General features: G+C 58.4%; 2 protein-coding genes across 10 annotated transcripts in view; one reads left to right on the top strand and one right to left on the bottom strand.

Moving 5' to 3' along the window:
* PKP3 (plakophilin 3) overlaps window positions 1-12,303 on the top strand; it is a 43,410-nt gene extending 31,107 nt beyond the window's left edge. Inside the window, exons 9-14 of the mRNA XM_006131652.4 lie at window positions 1,287-1,454; window positions 2,289-2,471; window positions 3,246-3,399; window positions 4,490-4,682; window positions 5,289-5,376; window positions 8,559-12,303. Of these exons, the coding sequence (XP_006131714.3) occupies window positions 1,287-1,454; window positions 2,289-2,471; window positions 3,246-3,399; window positions 4,490-4,682; window positions 5,289-5,376; window positions 8,559-8,594 (822 nt within the window). The 3' untranslated portion in view covers window positions 8,595-12,303. The remainder of the gene's footprint in view (window positions 1-1,286; window positions 1,455-2,288; window positions 2,472-3,245; window positions 3,400-4,489; window positions 4,683-5,288; window positions 5,377-8,558) is intronic.
* Window positions 12,304-13,577: 1,274 nt separating this feature from the next.
* SIGIRR (single Ig and TIR domain containing) overlaps window positions 13,578-19,605 on the bottom strand; it is a 42,287-nt gene continuing 36,259 nt past the window's right edge. For all 9 annotated transcript variants that reach the window (XM_075928349.1, XM_075928345.1, XM_075928347.1 and 6 more), the window contains 2 exons: window positions 16,772-16,946; window positions 13,578-14,753 (listed from right to left, as the gene is read on the bottom strand). In XM_075928349.1, coding sequence (XP_075784464.1) covers window positions 14,551-14,753; window positions 16,772-16,946 — 378 coding nt within the window. In that variant the 3' untranslated portion in view covers window positions 13,578-14,550. The remainder of the gene's footprint in view (window positions 14,754-16,771; window positions 16,947-19,605) is intronic.

Below are 19,605 nucleotides of genomic sequence, written 5' to 3'. Positions count from 1 at the left end.
TGTGAAACTCTGTTCTTGTTGCTGCTTCCTCCTGGCTCTGAGCAGGACATCACTGCAGGGCCAGCTTCCTTGGTCGTCCCCCGCACACACACCTGAGGTTCACTGGGCTCTGCCCCAAAGGAGGTGACCTCCTCCACCCCCCAGCAGCACAGCATGGGCACCCACCCTGAGCTCCGCCAGCCCCCAGACTCCCCTGCAGGGCGGGTCTGACGGCAGCTGGTGCTGGGCCGTGTCACCCCAGCTTGAGAACAATGGGGTGTTTCCAGCAGGGCCTGTCCCAGCCAGCCTGCAGCTCGTCATGGCTCTGGAGAGCAGGCCGGGGCAGCAGAGTGCCCTGGAGCCGCTCCAAGGTGCAATGAGGGCTGGGGAGAGCAGGCGTGTAGGCCCCATGGGCAGCCAGACTCCTAAAGCTGCTGCTGTCAGAACCCTTTGCTGAGCAGCTGCCAGCTTCCCAGAGCCCTGGGCCAGCTCATTGACCGTGGGCCACCCCGAGCCTGGATACCAGGGAGATGGGCCCCTTAGACACGCCTGGCTGAGGGCTTTGTTGGCACAGTGGCACTGTGGGAGCATTAACCCAGCCCTGGGGAGAGGCCCTGTCCCCAGCCCCTCTTTGGCTGGGCCCAGGCTCTCGTCCAGTGGTTTTCAAAGTACGAGTCGCAGCCCAGGACTGGCATGTCAGGCACTGGGTCACCTTGCTGCAGGGTGGCCAGGTGACCAGCGGGGCGCTAAGGCAGCTCCCTGCCTGCCCTGGCACCGCAGATCACACTGCGCCACGGCAGCAGCCAGCTCAGGTCTGGCTCCTCGGCGGGAGGAGGGAGAAACAGGGCTCCATGCGCTGCCCCCATCCTGAGTGCCGTCTCTGCATTCTCATTGGCCAGGAACCAGCCAATGAGAGCTGGGGGCGGTGCCCGTGGAGGCGAGCCATGCCCAGAGCTGTTTTGTGCACTGGCTGCTGGCTGCTTGCAGGGCGCAGCATGGCCTGCGGTGCCAGTCTTGAAACCTCCCTTATCACCACCACTGACTGGCATCTGCTAAGCTGAGCCCACGCCTCCACCCCTGTTTCAACCCTGAGCTCCCCCCAAACCTGGATCCCCTCCTGCACCCCAAGCCCCCCAGCCCCACCCTGGAGCCCGCGCAAGGCCAAAGATGTAATTCTGGTGGGTTGCGAGCATCCAGCATTTTCTGCAACTGGGTTGTGAGAAAAAAAAGTTGGAAAACCGCTGCTCTGCCATGTGGGCTCTGCACAGCCAGCCCGCTGGGACTGACCTGCCCTCCCCCACCCACAGAGTGTGGAGAACGCCGTGTGTGTGCTGCGGAACCTCTCCTATCGCCTGTACGACGAGATGCCCCCTTCCTCGCTGCAGCGGCTGGAGGGGCACCGGAGGGGCGATAACACTGCTGGGACAGGGGAGCTGGTGGGCTGCTTCAGTCCCCAGGGCAGGAGAACGCGAGAGGTGAGAATGGGGGGAAGGCACATCGTGTGCGGCAATGGGAGGAGCAGGAGGGGCTCGAATCAGCCGTGGCCACTGAGTGATGTCTTGGGGCGCTACAATGAGGGGCGAGCAGCGGTGTTCCCTGTAAGCTGAGCGCTTGGGCAGCTGCCCAGGAGAAATTCAGGGGCTGCCCAGCTGATTAGCAGAGTGCCCTCAGTCGGCAGCCTGTGTTTCTACTGGTGGTGCACACCTGCACGTGCTTCAGTGCATCTAACAAAATGTATCCCGCTCATGGATGGAAAAAATGAAAGGGAACATTGGTGAACAGATAATTCCTCCAGCTAATTCAGCCCATTGCAGCCAGGGTGCATCTCTCCTTGGCTCCAGTGGACGGTGGCTCAGGCCCTGTGTGAGTGTGAGATGTCTGTGAGACACACTCCCACCTCCCCATTTCCCTGTAGGATACAGTGGGCGACACAGCCCTTTGTGAGCCCTGCAAGGGCCTGTCACACAGGCTGAGAAGAAACAGGCCATAGGAGTCACCTGGTGCTCTTCCGAGCCTGTGATTGGCTGGGAGCCTAAGCAGTTCCCATGAGAGAAGTTGGCATTTGCAGCCGGGTTCCGCACATACTTGTGTGTCTGGCTGTAGCAGGCTCCCAGGAGGCGCCTGCACGGCCGGCTGAGCACACAGGTCACAGACCCCGGGAGGCGCTGGGTGCTCCTGGTGGCCCGGGTGATAGGGAGGAGATGGGGGTGCTAGGGAAGGACACATAGGGGAGGAGATGGAGGCGAGAGGGAAGCCGGGCCCCCTGTAGGGCTGCGTTTGTTTCCTGATGGCCTCTCCCCACCCACCAGCACATGAACACAGACCTGGTGACCTTCACGGAAGTCTCCAAGGACCCCAAGGGGATGGAGTGGCTCTGGAACCCGCAGATCGTGGGCATCTACAACCGGCTGCTGCAGCGCTGCGAGCTGAACAAGCACACCACGGAGGCGGCCTCGGGGGCGCTGCAGAACATCACGGCCGGAGACCGGCGGGTGAGGTTGGGCGCCGGGACGGGCCCAGGCTGAGGTCTTTCCCTTGGCCAGGGAGGTGTGTGACAGGTTAGCGAGAAGAGCAGTGCCCACTGCCCACCCATGCCCGGCTCTGGCTCAGACGGGGCTCTCGAAGGCCACCGCTGCAGAGAGGCTCAGCCCGAGGCTGGACTCCATGGTGGGGCAGTGCAGGGGGGCTGTTTAGCCCCTGGGCTTCTGGTCCCCTCTGCCAGCATGGGGCACCGTGGTGGCCCATGTCACTGTCTGTATGTTAGGGTGGGCGCATGGCCCCTGCCCTCCCTGGCACCAGGGGAAATGCCCCAGAAAAAGGAAGAGGGAGCAGCAGAGGGGTGGGGGGAAGGACCCAAATCCCAGCAGTGGCTGGTGCTCCGAGGGGTCAGGCTGAGCTGAGCCTCTGTACCCACCTTCTAGGAAGTGATGCCACCAGCCCTGCTCTCATGCCCCAGGGCCCACCGTGATCTGGCAGCTGGTAGCGTTCGGGGAGCAGACGTGCCTGTAGCCCGCCCGACTGCGGCGCACTTGTGTCCGGGGCAGCACTTGCGGGGCAGGGTGAAGTACGGGTGTGAGGGGGCAGGGAAGGCACCACCAGAGGGGGCCCCACCCTGAGAATGGGGCCAAGTGAGGCTGGGGAAAGGGCTGTGGCTGCTGGCAGAGCCAGGTGGATGCCTGGGTGCTGAGGGGGTACCTGGGCCAGGAAGGAGGCGGTATCGAAAGGCAGGACTCTGTAACGCTCGCTTTCCCAACCCCCACGCGCAGTGGGCCGGGGTGCTGAGCAGGGTGGCGCTGGAGCAGGAGCGGATCCTGAACCCCGTGCTGGACCGAGTCCGCACGGCCGACCATCACCAGCTGCGCTCCCTGACCGGGCTGATCCGCAACCTGTCCCGCAACACGCGCAACAAGGACGAGATGGGTGAGTGCCGGGGCGGGGCCGGGGGAGAGCCCAGAGCCCAGGGCAAGGCAGCTGGGGGGAGAGGGGCTAGCGCCAAAGGCTGCCCGTCTGGGAGCCCTTCCCCCTCAGGGGCAGCGTCCCCACAGCTCTCCCTGGGGCCAGCCAGGCCTAGCTCGTTCTCCTCACTCCCCGGGGTCGTTCCAGGGGGGCCCAAACACAGCTGAGTAGGTTTGGTATGTGCCCCAATATGGAGGTGAGGTGTGTAGGGGGTTGGGGCCGAGGGTTGGGAGTGTGGGAGGGAGCTCGGGGGCAGCGGGTTGGGGGGAAGGTTCCAGCTGCGGGTGACGACTCTGAGGCATCGCTGGGGATAGGAGTTTGGGGTGCAGCTGTGCCACAGGGCTGTGGCAAGGAAGAGACCTCCCCCAGCCCTCCGCTGCCGCAGCCTCTTGGGGCCAGGTGAGGGGCACCTCTCCCCAGCCGCAGCCAGTCTAGCGGGGCCCAGGGAGGGGCTCCTCTCCCCACCGGCCCAGCCCTTGGTAGCCGGTTGCCTGGCCATGCAGCTTTCAGGGAACTTAGGACACGACCCCTCTGCGCACAGAGCCGAGCACTGGCCGCCTTTTGCCATATGCCCAGAGGTTGCCGGGGCGGGTGTGATCTCCGTGATGACAGAACACACAGTGCATGGCTCCCGGCTACGCCAGGCCTCTCGCCCTCCTTGGCTGCCGGCATGTCCAGGCCCCCCACTGGCTCGCCCCAGATGCTGCAGCAGCATTTCCCAAGCTGAGCCCCGATCTGTTGACTGCTTGTGCGTCTGAGCTTCCCCGGTGCTGGGCCCTGCAGCTGTCCCGCGGGCAGGGCCACGCAGAGCCCTGGCTCTGTCCTCGCTGGCTTTTGCACCCCCCTCCGTTTGGTGCCAGCTGGGAATTGTGTGGCGCTGCTGCTGCGTTAGGCCATTTGCTGCACCCACTGGCTTCTCTCCCCGTCATGCCTGTGGCTCGCCCATCAGCCAGGCCGCTGGCCACCTCCTCTCCAAGTTGGTGGCTGCGCGGTTCCCAGGCTTGGCCCCCGCCCACCGTGCCGAACCCTGACCCCAGCCCGTTTGCCTCGGCAGCAACCAAGGTGGTGAACCATCTGATTGAGAAGCTCCCCGGGAGCGTGGGCGAGAAGGAGCCCCCGGCCGACGTCATCGTGAACATCGTGGCCGTGCTGAACAACCTGGTGGTGGGGAGCTCCGTTGCCGCCCGCGACATCGTCTACTTCGACGGCCTCCGGAAGCTCTTCTACATCAAGAAGAAAAGGGACAGGTGGGAGCCAGCCCAGTGAGGCCGCCCTCAGCCCTGCCCCTCAGCTCCCGGCGCCCAGGAGCTCAGCTCAGGTCAATGCCTGAGACCCCTTTCCTGGTCTGCCTTTTCCCGACCAGTCTGGTGGCAGGCAAAGGACTTCCTGCCACTGCACCCCCTGCTGAGCTTGGGCCGGTCAGAGTCCCTGCTACTCACTCTAAGAGCTGCCCCAGGACCACTGAGTGTGTCTTCTCACCAGGAATTGCTCCCACGGAGTCATCCTAGGTCCTTACACCAGAGGAGCGCACCTTGGGGAATAATTCCCTCGCCCCGATATGTGTATGGACACTTCTAGTCCCCCCGCCTTATCTTCCCAGGAATCAGCTGTCCCATGTGTCAGTAACTTCTCCAGCCGCACCCAGCATGGCGGTTATGTGAGGGGCCCTCAGAGTGGAGCAGTGACCATCTGGTCCTGGCGTACTCCATTGGTTCTCCTCTCCGCTCTCCCCTCCCCAAATCCCCAGCCTTTGTTCATAGCGCCTCTCCCAGAGCACGGCCCCACGGTGCCAGACGGACTCTAGTGGGAGAGGAGCAAAGAGCATCATTGTGTCCTCTGTGTGTTTGCCCTAGCTCGGACAGCGAGAAGTCCTCCAGGGCGGCGTCCAGCCTGCTGGCCAACATGTGGCAGTACGCCAAGCTTCACCGGGACTACAAGATGGTACGCTCCTCCCTGAGTCACTAGCTCAGCTGAGCCTCTGGCTGGGTGGTTCCTCTCTCGCCCGGGCCAAGGGTTGGTTTGTCCCTGGTGGGAGTTTTCCTGCTGTTGATCTGAAGGCATTGTCCAGACTAGGACAAAGAGAGTGGTGCTAGGGAGAGTGAGCAGATGTAGGGAAACCAAGAGAGCTGGTCTGAAACTTTTCCACGCAATGGGTTTCCATGGGGCAAGGGGATTTTTTCCATCCCCACGTGTTCGACGGGTACGTGCTGCTATCGGTGAGAAAGCATCCAGTGGCTTTGCTTCGATAAACTCAGCGGCTGCGTCTAGACTGGCATGATTTTCTGCAAATGCTTTTAACAGAAAAGTTTTCTGTTAAAAGCATTTGCGGAAAAGAGCATCTAGATTGGCACAGACGCTTTTCCACAAAAGCACTTTTTGCGGAAAAGCGTCCGTGTCAATCTAGACGCGCTTTTCCACAAAAAAGCCCCGATCGCCATTTTTGAGATCGGGGCTTTTTTGTGCAAAACCAGTCTGAGCTGTCTACACTGGCCCTTTTGCGCAAAAGCTTTGCACAAAAGGACTTTTGCCCGAATGGGAGCAGCATAGTATTTCCGCAAGAACACTGACAATCTTACATGAGATCGTCAGTGTTCTTGCGGAAATTCAAGCAGCCAGTGTAGACAGCTGGCAAGTTTTTCCACAAAAGCAGCTGCTTTTGCGGAAAAACTTGCCAGTCTAGATGCAGCCAGCATGTTTCACTTCAACTTGATTGTTCTCATCCCATCGTGAGACACATTAACATTACCTGATAGGACACGTGCTGCCTGAAATGGTTTCAACGTCAACATTTTTCAGAGTTGCTGATTCGAGTCCCACGGCTCAAACTCGAGTCTGACTTAAGTCGCCTAGGTGACTCGACTTGAGACTCGACTTGGGTTCATTGTTTGTGACTTGAGACTCGACTTGAGACTTGCTAATTTTGTTAAATCGACGATATTTGTTAAATTCCGATATTGATGGCTTGTACAAAAGTGACTTGAAATTTTTTTAAATTAAGACTTGAGACTCAACTTGGGACTTGACTCAAAAGTGACTTTAGGGACTCAAGACTCGACTTGAGACTTGAACTGTAGTGACGTGAGACTTGACTTGGACTTGACAATGATGACTTGAAGACAACACTGACATTTTTTAATCCAAACCTTTCAGAATTTGTGCTGCAAGGAAATTCCAAACTCTGTTTTTGTTCCAAACGTTGGAATTTCCCATCAAGGTTAAGTTCATTTTTCTACAGCCCCAGTAACTCCCCTGTCGTGGCAAGCAGGGAGCCTGAGTGCTTCGTTTGTGGGTGCTTGGTTGAGTTTGCTTTGCCCGTCTGCAAAGCCCCGTTGAGACGCAGGCTAGCACACCGAAGCTGGCTGCGTGGAGCTCAAACTTGACGCGTCTAGACGTTAGCTAAAGGCTTCCTGCGCCCCTTTCACTCCTGTTTGAGCAGCAAGGAGGAAGCAGCCCAGGCAGGCTCCAGGGAATAATTCACCCCCAGGAAGACACATGTCAGCCGTGGGTCCAGCAGATGGTGGTGGTGGGCAGGAGGAGGCTGGTATTCAAGGGCCGTTGCTTTAAAAACTGGAAGTTCATTCAGACGGGAGAGGGGTGTGGAACAGGGTCTCACCCAACCTTGCCTTGGTTTCCCTACTGTGTCAGCCAGGGGGACCAACTTGCTTGCCAGTTCATCAGGGAACCTCCCACCAGGGTGTTTCTTTGGCTTTTGCCAGGGCTGTAGACACAGTTCAGCTTCCGTCCGAACAGGAAAACCCAGACCCTGCTGCCTGCCCTGTTCCCAGCCAGCCCTTTGCCTGGCCTAGCAGAATGAGAAAGGGCCCCTCCAGAAGTCTTCCCATGGCTCCCCCTTAAATGACCTGCTGGTTGGCCTGTTATCTCACCCGCTGGGAGAGGCAGCTAGTTAGTGACAGGTGGGGGCTAAGCCCAACTCTCCCCTATGCCTGTTCAAGGGCCCCCCATCCTGGGGCAGTGCATGGGAAGGCAATGGGGAGCTATGGCCACCCTGTCAGCCTGCACGTGGCCAGGTGTCCACGGACAAGCGGCTCTGCTCAGCGACTGTCCTTATGCTCAGTTCTCTGCCTCCGGGGATTTTAAAATGATCTAGTCTTGGAGTCAGGGCGCTAGGTGGCAGGGCAGGAGAGTGACACCCCACTCCAGTGATCTCTTTAGTCCTCGCTTTGGGGCTGGCCCAGGGAGTGACATCCCAGGTGACTGTGGGCAGCTTCTTCCATCCAAACAGCAAGCACAGCCAGCTAAGGGGGCCCGTGCGGCAGGGGCCTGAGCACAGCGTCCCTACACTTCCTGGGCGCAGCATGAAACCTGGGGTGAATTCTCCAGGGAACAGCCTCTTCCTGGCTTGCCCCAATTCCTCATCGGGACATCCCCACAACATGGCACAGGGGCTGCTGTGAGAGCTCCGGGTCGCCTCTGAAATCCAAGGGGGAGCCCACGGAGCCCATCAATCCTTGCTCCATCTTGACCTGAGGTGTTAAGATGGAGCCGGGTGGGCTGGGACCCCGTCGCCTCTTGCAGGAGGCTCCTTGGTGCTCAGTGCGAAGGCACCTGCTCCATCGGAAGCACACTGGAGGCGCCCTGGGCTGTCTGTGGAGATGCCGGTGCAGCCCTGGGGCGAGAGCTTTGTTGTGCCTCGTGGCTGTCTAGGAAATGCAGAAGCAGCCGGTTCATGAGAGTGGGCAGGGAGCTACCTGAGGGTCCTCATTCCCCTCCCTGTCTCTCACTGCCTCGCCACTCCTGGTTCTGCTCTCCCCACAGCGGCTTCCTCGCTCCTCCTCCATTTCCTTGGCCCGTTAGCGCCAGGTGACCAGACGGTCTAATGGTATCCAACCCCTATTAGGGAAAAATGGCCCAGAGACAACCAAGGGAGGGGACAACTTGGGCTATCGGTCCTCAGCCTGGTTACAGCCTCGCCTTGGTGTGAGCAGCTAGTGCTGCATGAAGGAGCAGGGTTTTCCCTGGCCCATATGAGGGATTTGGAGGGTTCAGCGTCCCAGGGTCCGACTGTCAGAGGGTGGCGGTAGAGGGGCACTGTGGAGACCGTAGGCCTGCAGGTGTGATTTCCCTCCCCTCCTCTCTCCTGAGCATCCGTTTGTCTCTTGCAGAAGGGCTACCGGAAGGAGGATTTCCTAGCTCTGTAAGGACGGGAGTCCCAGGAGCAGCTGAGCCCGGACTGACCAGCCCTGACTCGCCCAGTGAAAAGGATCCTCTCAGCAGCACAGGCTGCAGCGTGTCTCCCCTTGCTGCAGCTCCCATCCTCCTCCTCCCTCGCGACCCCGCAGCAGCTTGGCTGGCCTGTCTCATTTCTGCCCCTGTTCCAGCTTCGTCTTCAAGCCAGCCGGGAGCCGCTCCTCCGCGGGGAACATCGGCCTTTGCTCCAGCCGCACTGCTCTGTGCAGGCCCGGGGGAGAGATCAAAGGATTCCCCTCCCTCTGGCAGGCCCTGCGGATGTCACACGAGTCCTGCCAGCACCTGTGAGGACACCAAGAGGTCGTTGCAAGGTCTTCTTGGACCTCTGGATTACTCCTACCCCAGTATGTCTCTATGTAACTATTCCCCGTGCACCCCGCTCCTCCAGGAACTTGTATTTTATAAATGAAGGGGGATCTCAGCTCCTTCCTGGGGGCTAGGCTGCAGAGCGGAAGGGTGCACACAGGGGGACACTGGTGTCAGGAGCCTTCGGCTTCCTGGGGTTCCTGGGGCCGTGGTGAGGGGCTGGGGCTTATATCATGCTCACAAACGTGTTGGGAAGAGGGATGGCTATGGGGTGGGCTTGCGGCTCGGGGTTGAAAGGAATAAGGCGAGACGGTCTGTTAACAAGCCCAGGCCTGGTCGGAGGCGACCGTCCGGAGCCGGGGACAGAAACGTGAAGCTACTCAGAACTTCCCAGGCGTGGTCTTCAGCCTGGCTTCTGTAGAGCGAGTTACCTTGTAAACCAGGGTCCCACTGACAACCAGACCCTCCTCCCAGGGACCCTTCCCCTCTGGTGCCTGTCCAGGGGTGAGCTGGCAGGCCCTGTGCCAATCGGGGCAGCTCCCTCCCTAAAGCAGCTCCAGGGCCAGTCTGACTCTGGCGTTCCCCACCTGTTTCCGGATTGCGTTCTAGGTCAGCCCAGCAGCACTTCAGCAGCTCGCTAGCTGGGGGGGTGCCTGGTGTGATCTGACAGTGACCCGGGCCTGGTTACCCCCCAGTGCACGTGTCTCTCACGGGGCCCCAGCTCTCGTGAGTTGCCACCGTTTGTGTGAGGTGTATTCAGCCCAGATGCCAGAGCGGGGCACGTTCTGGGCTGCCGGCCCAGGCACTCCAAGCAGGCTGGGCTTGGTCCCCACGCTCCCTTTGCTGGCTGCAGCGCCCCGAGGCGCTGGTGGGTGGGGTGGGAGCGCTGCCTGTTGGCCGGGTTTCGCTCCCTGCTCCCAACGGCCCGATACAAAGAGCTGGGAAAGCAGTTACTGCCGGAACAAACCAAACTCTCCAGGGAAACTTCAGTGCCTGAGCACGTGTGAGATCTTCCCCTTATGTAAGAGGGATGGGCCGAGCCAGTGGCTACAGGGAGCCAGTCTGAGCTGCCTGGGAGGATTATCAATCCCAATGGCCTAGTGCTCGCCTGGCGGACAGGCCACACCTGTGGGATGGAGGGCGCCGCTCTGTTGGGTATTAAAGACTCCCGGGCGCTCCTGCCGCACGCAGCGTCCTTCCCGGGTTCCAGACTGGAGCAGGACATTCTGCCCAGTTTCAGCTTCATTTCTCTTTCTGAAAGCTGGCTCAGAGCCGCGCCCATGCTCCCTGCAGAGGGGGCTGCAGTTCACTGGCTGGGGAGGTTTCAGGGGCTTGGCTTAGCTGCACCTGCAGCCAGCAGCACTTAGAGGCAAAAGCGGATGAAGCTCCTGGCTTGGCCTGTGCTGTTTGGGTGGAGGACGGTAGCTTTAAGCAGCCTTCCTGCTCCCTCAGCTGCCTTGTGTGATGGGAAGGAGGCTGGGTGGGGGCCGCTGATGGGGAGCTGCTCTCTGCTTTGGCAACGCATGGCACAGACCGGCGGGCCCGTCTGGGGAGCTGTAACCCAGCAGCACTCCTGCCGTGAGCAGGTGGCCTGCTGTGCCCCCCAAAGGGTTAACCAGCTGGCCTGCCCTTGGGCTGCGGGGGCCAGAGGAGTCCCACACTCCTGGACTTTGGCTCCCACATTAGCTCAGGGGCTGCAAGCAGAAGAGGTGCCTGGCATCAGCCCCAGCTCCCCTCCCCCCCCCCAAGGTAATTCAGCTGCTCCCCACTGGCCTGGCCTCTGGCACAAACAGGGAGGCTCTGACTGTGCTTGTCCCTGCTGCTGCTGGGACTGTCACGGTCAGTCCTGCGGTAGCCATGGGGCTGAGCGTGGGCCTGGCCCGGCGGTGTGCGGGGGGCTCCTGCATGGCAACGCTGGCGAGAAGCTCCCTGGCTCGGCTGTAACCCAGTGGTGTGTGGGAGAGTTCAGCTTTGGGTTTGTCCTCTGCAGGTTTGGCACCCTGGGGGCTCGGTTCCCCCGCAGGGACATGGTTCCCCCACAGCTCTAGCTATGATGCCCCCTGCCCTGGGGGGGGGGATGGAGGAGGGTTCCCAGGGAGCATTTGGCTCCCACTGCCACAGGGTGGGGGAGGGGTTTGCAGCCTATTGGCCAACATTCACCAGGGAGAGGTGTTGCTTTGGCTAGAGGGAGCTGGGGGCACGGTCAGTGTAGACTGAATATCGGGCAGTAGCTCCTAGGGAGGGCTCCCCCGGGGAAACGAGGGGTGGACTGGCAGCACCGCTGCCTGAGCCATTTAACATGCAACTGGACAAACACTGGGGCTGTGTCTACACTGGGCCACTTATTCCGGAAAATCAGCCGCTTTTCCGGAATAAGCTGCGAGCTGTCTACACTGGCCCTTGAATTTCCGGAAAAGCAACGACTCTCTACTGTACAAAATCAGCTGCTATTCCGGAAAAACTATTCTGCTCCCGCTCGGGCATAAGTCCTTATTCCGGAACACTGTTCCGGAAAAGGGCCAATGTAGACAGCCCAGTAGTCTTTTCCGGAAAAAAGCCCCGATCGCGAAAATGACGCTCGGGGCTCTTTTCTGGAAAAGCGTGTCTACGTTGGCCACAGACGCTTTTCCGGAAAAAGGGCTTTTCCAGAAAAGCAGCCTGCCAATGTAGACGCTCCTTTTCCAGAAAAACTGAAAACGGAATAGTATTCCGTTTTAAGCAGTTCCAGAAAAAGGTGCCAGTGTAGACACAGCCTGGGGATTATAGGAACCAGCCCACTCGGCCCCTCCAGCTGTGGGACTAACTCACCGACTCTTCCCACCTCCCCCGTGCATGGGTTAGATGGGATGCCGGGCTGGGAGCCGTTTGCCATTCCCACAGTCTGGGCTGGGGGTCCTTTCTGAGGGCACGGGGCTCTGACCGGTGGAGGGGAGACCCTGTGTAAGTGCTGGAGCGTGCTGCCACCCTGGTGTTTCCCTAGAGAAAGCAAGTCAGACAAGCGAAGTGTTCAGGGGCTGGGTGGGGAGCAGAATGGAGCGGGGGAGTCTGGGTAATTCTGGTGGCTTTAGCAACAGGGACACGCTGCATCAGAGGAGGCCGTTCAGTGCCTGGGACAGAGACTTGAAGCTAGATGCTGCTATGCCCAGTGGCCCCAGGGTACTGCCGCCGGGAAGGGACACTGGTTTGACCCCAGTGTAGCCGGCAGCAGTCTGGCCTCCATGCCTTGGCTGGTGCCAAGCAGGGTTTCCAGGTGATGCTGGTGTCTCTTGGTGTGGCTGTCTCCCTAGTTACCTGGACAGTCTTCCCCAGCCAGGAGTGGAGTCATTTAAATAAAGGCTTTGGCCAGTGAGCGGCTCTTTCGGTGCTTCTGAGTCCTTTCCGGTGTGTTTACAAGGAGGAGGGGGGAGGAGAAGGATGTGGCTGTCGGGGTAATGCTCCCACTATGCCCCAGCGCAGCCGGCTACCCATGGGCAGGGGCCAGCAGCAAGGGATAAGCTGTAGTCTGAGTGCTGCACCTCCTAGAGGCAGCAAGGCAATGCCAGGCCTCCACTGGTTTTCTGAAGGCCCCTTCCTGCCTTGGTCTGGCTCCGATCAGGTAACCCCAGGGCTACGTCTACACTGGCATGATTTTCTGAAAATGCTTTTAACGGAAAAGTTTTCCGTTAAAAGCATTTTCGGAACAGAGCGTCTAGATTGGCAGGATACTTTTCCGCAAAAGCACTTTTTGCAGAAAAGCGTCCGTGACCAATCTAGACGCGCTTTTCCACAAAAAAGCCCCAATTGCCATTTTCGCGATCGGGGCTTAGTGCGGAAACAGCACTGTGCTGTCTACACTGGCCCTTTTGCGCAAAAGTCTTTCGGAAAAAGACTTTTGCCTGAACAGGAGCAGCATAGTATTTCCAGAAAAGCCCTCACAATCTTACATGAGATCGTCAGTGCTTTTCCGGAAATTCAACATGCCAGTGTAGACAGCTGGCAAGTTTTTCCGCAAAATCAACTGCTTTTGCAGAAAAACTTGCCAGTCTAGACACAGCCCAGCTGTGCTCTGCCGGCCAAACCTTCCTCAGGGCCCATCTGACTAGAGCATTTCCTGCCAGCAGGGTGCGTTGCTTTGAAGCAGGGCTCTGTAACGAGTGCGAGCAACCTGCCACAGTGCGACTAGGTCTGAAGTCAGACCAGCAGGTGGGGAGCGTCTTGGGTCACACACACTAAGCCAGGTGGGTCTGAGCACTATGGGGAGCCATCTACAGGCATGCAAGGGAGCACTGTCTCCTGACAGGCCCCATTTTCTATACTGCATCTGTGTCTGGCACTGGCTTCTGGAGTCTCTTGCGCACTTCCATGCCTTGTCATAGGCAACCTGGGAGAAGCGCTGTGTCTGGGGCCAAGGGTGTAGAAAAATGCCAGTGTCTCCGAGTGTATCCTCAGTCCTGACCTGCGTCCCCCCTGTACTCCAGTCCCGAGTACCCTCTCAGCTCTGCCCCTTTCCTGCTTCTACAAGCCACTGGCCTAGGCCTAGCCCTCCCGGAGTTGTGGGTCCCTGGCCTAACAGGGATCCCAACCCTCCTCACACAAAGAACCGACTGGCCCGCAACCACCTCCTATTCTAAAACCAGGCCAAGCCCAGCTTGAAACAAGTTATTTTAATTGTGGTTCCAAAGGAAGAAAGGGCAGAGGTGCTCTGGGAACGGTTCGGGCAGCTCCGCACCACTGTGAAAGGAGGAAACCTCTTCCAGAGCTGTCCTATTGGTCACTAACAAACCGGGAGGGAAAGTCTGGTGCCGCCACCACAGGGAACTTCCTGGAGAGCCACCGGCCCCTGCCAAAGTGCTGCAGCAGCGGGGAGACCAGCCTTTGCTGTCAAGCCCTGGGGCTTTCCTGGTGTGTCTGCCCTCATGCTGAATTTTTCAGTCATGTGCCCAGGTGAGATTCCCCATGAGAACTCTGCACTGTCTGGGCTCTTATCCACACACACTAGCTCCAGCTGATGGCCGAGGCCTCCGTGGGCATTTGCTGCAACAGGCTACGCTACACTATGGATCTCTGAACTTATCTTTACAAATCCCAGGCACCTGTCAGGTGACAGCACACGCAGTGCGGCGTGGCATTTCTCCAGCTCAGCCCTAGTGCCTTAGTGCAGCCAGGAGCTCACTACAGCACGGATCTCGGTACCTAGCGGCCACCACCGACACCTCACTGGCATCTGATACGGCAATGCCTGCCCAGTGGCTCTACCCACCAGCGGCCGCCTCCCAATTCTGCAATGCCACCGCCTGGTTCGCAGCACCCGCTTCCCCTGGGATGTTTCTGCTCCAAAGCCAAGTTCCAGGCAAAAGGCTGAATCCTTCTTTCCTAACAGCTTCTCGTGGCCCAGAAGGGTTTTAGGAGGGAAGCTGCCCAGCATGCACGTGGGAGTGTGAGGCTTCAGTGGGAGGTACAAGGTCAGTCCTTTCCCTGCCTGACTCCCCCACAGCGAGCAGCCAGGAATGGGAGTGCTGAAGACTGCCCATGCCTTGGGTCAAAGAAAATAGCTGAGCAGAGCGTCGTCCTTCTCAAGGCCACCGAGACAGCCAGTCCTGGGGGAGCGACAATCCCGCCCCCTCAGAGGTCGTCTTCTGTCACCAGGCAGTAGAAGTCTGTCCTTGCGCCGTAGTTGCGTGATCCCAGGTCAGAGATGTCAATCTCATTCTTCTGGCCCTCCTCCAGCTGCACTTCTTCCAGGATGCCAGCGGCTAGTGCGGGTGGCCCCTCAGGACCCATCATTCGAGGGGGCGGAGGGCCCCTTAAAACGGACCCACTGACACCTGTTGGGAGGGAGCGAGAGTACAGATTGGTGGGGGTGGGGACAGGACTCCCAGCAGCTCGTGGTCTGGGGAATCCCAGGAGTTCCGGTTCACTTCAGAGACAGAGGGAGGCCTTTGGAGAGAGCCTCAACAGGACTTTTCTACCATAGAAAAGCAAGTCCAGGCTCAGTAAACACCAGCCAAGAGCAGAAGAACAGGAAATAAAAACAAACCAGAGACTGTTTCTCTTAGGGAAGAGCTGTAGACTTGTCTGCGGGTCACACTGTCTCCCAGACTCCTTACAATGCCCTGAAAAGCTCGAGGCCAAGGCTGGCCCCAGTGTGCTGCACTAGCTGGAAGGGAGGTGCTGCCAAGCCTTGTGCTGGGCTGCAGTGCCAGGCTGCACACACCGCCTGGCCTCTCTGCAACAACCATCATTTCTCCAGTCTCCTCCAGACAGTCGAACCACTGGGCACAAGCAAGCTGGGCTTTGTGGCCAGCTGCTTGTAAATCTCTGATAAGCACAGGACTTACATTATCCCTGCTACTAACATTAAAGCAGATTTCCCGGCAACTCAGCAGGTGCTAACGAATCCCGGAGTCTCTCTCCAAGCCCTTTGGAGCGGGTACCAATGCCCCTCCCTCCCAGCAGCTGTTTCAGGGCTTGGACAGAGACAAGGCTTAGCAGGGGTCTCTGAAGGAGGCAAGCGGACACTGGTGCAACCCTTCCCTTCGACGTAGCCCGAGCTCTCCTTGAAGTGCTGACTGGAGGCCACCCGACTGCTCCATCCTGAGCAGAGAAAGGGATGGGGCGAGGGCACCATTTTGGGCATGTAGGGGGGGCATCAGCCATGTGTTCTGGGATGGGGCTTACTTTTTATCCCCATCCCCGGATACCAAGAGAGCGAGGGGGAAGTCCTTGTTTTCTGTGCATGCCTCTCACACATGGCTGGGGAAGGGCGCTCACTAGCCAGGTGGGAGAGGCATGCACGGAACGCAAGCACTTTCCCCTCACTCCCTTAGCGTCTAGGGAACGGGGAGGAAAGCGGACGCATCCCAGAGCGCACGACTGCTGCTCCCCCTCCCAAAATGAGGGCTCCACTTATTCCATGCTACAGGTTGAACCTCTCTAGTCTGGCACCATCTCTGGTCTAGTCTGATTTTAGGTAGCCGGATGTCCACATATCATGGGTGTGGCCAAGTTTCCCGCGGAGCCATAAAGTTTGTTTACAGCCACCAGTCCTGGCTCTCAGGGCTCTGTGCTGTTACTTAGCTCTAATTTACCCCTAAATGTCTTCTAAGAGCCCAATAACCAGTGGAAGTGTTGGTGATGCTGCGCGACAATAGTGACCTCCCATGGTCCGGCAAATTCTCTGATTCGGCAACGGTCAGGTCCTGAGGGTGCCGGACCAGAAAGGTTCAACCTGTAGAAAACTGTGGAGCTCTCCCAAGAGGCTAAAAAGGGAAGGGAAGGTGACACGTGTGGCCATGTTGGGGAACCAAGGAGGAGCTGGGACTGGTGTCTGTCCAGGGTGATTATTAGTTACTGCCAGACATGGACATCTTGTGTGACGAGTGGTTAGCTGATCTGGGTTTGATCAAATAATTGAAACGTAACATCAAACCCAATCCAGAGACAATGGCAGGGATAGATTTGGGGACATGGGAAGGAAACCTCTCTGCGAGGTGGGGTCAGAGCACAAGACTCAGGCAAGCAGCTGCGGAGAGCAGGGGAACAAGGAAACTTTGAGATGTCGATCAATGGTCCGTTCGCATTGGTTATCCCACTGATCTTGGCTGGAACCTCAGAGGGGCAGATTCTGGCCTTTGCAAAGAGGGCTGTACGGGTGGGATGTTGCTGTTCCACACATGGAGCTGGGCTAGAGGAGGGGCACTTGCCACAGGGGAGTCTGGCCCCATGTGCTCTACACACAAGATGTTAACGGAGTAAGTGGCTGCAGCCTCACCAGTTTGTTGGGCCACCCCTGTGACAGAATGAGGCTAAAACAGATAAGAACATGGACAGATGGTGACTATACCCAGGTCTCCCTCCAGATGGGAGTCTCCTTTGTACTCCAGGTAGCTGCTGTGCAGAATCAGCATGGGGTCCTTGTCCTCCTGGAGCTGGGTCTGAGGGTCCCCCATGGTCCTCTGGTAGGACACCTTCCGTGGCAGAGCCAGGCACAGCTCCTTCCAGAAATCCGAGGAGGGGGTCTGGAAGGAAGAGGAAGAACCCTGGTCACATTCCCCTGAGTTCGGTTCACGCCAGCTCCTCCGCCACGCATCAGGCCTGCAATCCCTGGCACGCCCCCGAACAAGTCTCAGCACCTTGCTGAGCGCGGGCGTGGGGCATGTGAGCTGGGAAGCACGTGTAGCAGGTCTGGCTGCGGGGACGTGCACGGAGACAGAACTCCCATTGCTGCAGAGGTAGCTGGAAACTCGGCCAAAAATCAGAGGCAAGGGGATTTTTGTTTTCTTATTTGTATTGTTGAACAAACCGAGAGGTCCCAGTGGCCACCAAGCCCCCCTTGTGCTAGTCCCATTTGTAGCTGCAGGAAGGGCCAGTTCTTGCCCCAGTCAGTATATGCTCTAGAGCAGTGTATCTCAACCAGAGGTACGAGTACCCTTAGGGGTACTCGAGAGAAGCCTGGGGGGTACGTCAACGCAACTGAAATTTGGAGAAAACTGAATTTTTGTTTTAAGTTTTACAGTGCTTTCTTATTTTTGTACTTTTTACACCCAAAAATGTCATCACCCGCCCGGCTACGATTAAGTTGTTTAAACAAATGTGTTGCAATGGTAGAAAAAAATGTGTCTTTGAAAGCTGTAGGTACTGGGGGTACTTATAATTTTTTTAAAGGGGTACTTTATAAAAAAAGGTTGAGAAACACTGCTCTAGACACACCAGGCAGACAAAGGCTGGACAGGGAAAAGGAGCGCACCCAGGAGGTGACTTTCCCAGAGAAGGCACCTGGCAGGTCCGTCACGTAACAGAGAGCTGGGACTAGCACTGTACTGTGCAACATCCACAGAGCATGTTCCTCCACAAACTTCTGTCCCTTTGGTGGCATTCGCCACACTCCTGGGCCCCCCAGAGAGCAGGGCAGGGTGCAACCCCGACTCTTCGCTGGGAACGTCATGTTATCTGAACCAAGGAGGACGCAGGCTGCCTCAGCGGCAGTGCCAGGACCGATGCTGGAGGACAATGCCGCACAGAAGCTCCAGGGATCTGACCAAATACAGCAATAAGAAGCTTCCAATCCCCTTCCAACAGGGGAAGCGCGGATGGGGCCTGCCAGACACTGACAGTCTGGCACTTGCACTGCCTGCCTCATGGAGCTGGAGGGGGCCTTGCATTTGCTGGGGCTGCTTCACTCTGGCAATGCAGCTCCCTGAGGTCAGCAAGGGCCTGTCCCTGCACGTGCCAGAAGCCCTGGCAACAAGGCTGTGCTCACAAGAGGGCACCTCGCCAAGCCGGGATCAGGAAAAACGAGCCGAGCCTGGGTGGAGATCCCTGCAGAACTGCTGAGCCTGTATAGAGCTAGACGCTGCAGATCTAGGTGTGGCTCTGAAAAAGAACAGCTGTGGCAAAGCCGTAGGTAGGGCTTCCTTGGGGGCCCAGGAGAAAGCTTCAGTCCAGCTTTCCATAGGGATGTAGAATCCCGATTAGGTGGCTAACCAGTGAAACAAAGGGCTTAAGCAGTTAACTGCGGCAAAGGGCCACTTCAGTCCAACCACTGCTTCATCTCCTGGAACATCTGCCTGCGGCATAGTTTGCCCGGTTGGGCTAGAACAGCCCCCTGCCTGCTCTCGCCGCACCACGTCATGGCCAAGCCCGCCACACCGTGATGCAGATGAGGGGTGGGAGCACTGGGCCCAGCCGGAGCAGCCCTTTGCCGATGAACCGGCTACCCAGGTACACATGCCGGTAAGGGGCATGCTGAGGGGTTAACGGGTTAACCTTTTATATCCCTACTTGCCACACCAGCTTTCTAGTCCCAAACACGCTGCTCTGGAGAGGGATAAAGTGCAGGTCTCCCCTGCACAGAATGGGGCTCCAGATCCAATGGGTGTTGCTAAGTTCAAAGCCACGGACCTGCCTCTTGTCGCTGCCAGAGCCTGAGCTTTGGGACCCGACAGTGGGGTCTTTCCTCATTCCTGGTGACGATGCAGGAGGAGGATTCTGCAGGCTGCAGGATGCGTCCCTTGCTTGTGTCTGTGCAAGCCCATTAGCTGCCATGATTTGCACTGGCACAGCCAAGGTGAGGAAGGCAGGGGGATTAGCCAAGCTTGCTAAGGGCAGGGTTTGGCCTGCAGAGCCCCTGTTGCTGGTGGTGGTGCAGGGAGGGAAAGAGCCCAGTCCAAGCTTGGGGTTGCTGCTAGAATTCACATTGGACTTGTGAACGGAGCCCTTCTAATCTGAAATTAGAGACTTGATGGCCCCAGAGCTGCAGGGAGCATGCACAGTGGGTCTGCGGGAGAAGCAGGCGAGGGCATAGGGCTGCCACTCCTTACCTGCCCCCCTTCAGGCTGCACCCCCTGTAGGGCAGAGAAAGGAGTCCCAGCGTTTCCCCAAATGTGGGGCATGGCTGTTCCTGCCCCTAATTGGGGGGCAAAAGGGCCAGGGACAAGCCAGCCATAAAATGCTTGTTAGTGAAAAACAGCATTGAACTTGGCTGCAGTTGCCCATGTCAAAGCCACTTGGGAAAAGCAGTGTGTTCCCACCCTATGAGTCACCCTGAGCCAGACGCCCAGGGGAATGTGGCTAGTCTAATGAGAGCGCCTACATGTGGACAATACACAAGCAGCCTCTGCCACAGAACTGGCGAGGAGGCTACAGCCAAGTGAGCGGCGCCGGGGGAGCCCAGCTCCA

The sequence above is a fragment of the Pelodiscus sinensis genome, chromosome 4 (genome assembly GCF_049634645.1).
Source record: "Pelodiscus sinensis isolate JC-2024 chromosome 4, ASM4963464v1, whole genome shotgun sequence".
Lineage (NCBI taxonomy): Eukaryota > Metazoa > Chordata > Testudines > Trionychidae > Pelodiscus > Pelodiscus sinensis.
The sequence above is the reverse complement of the archived record's forward strand: the minus strand, read 5'-3'. Positions and strand labels throughout refer to the sequence as shown.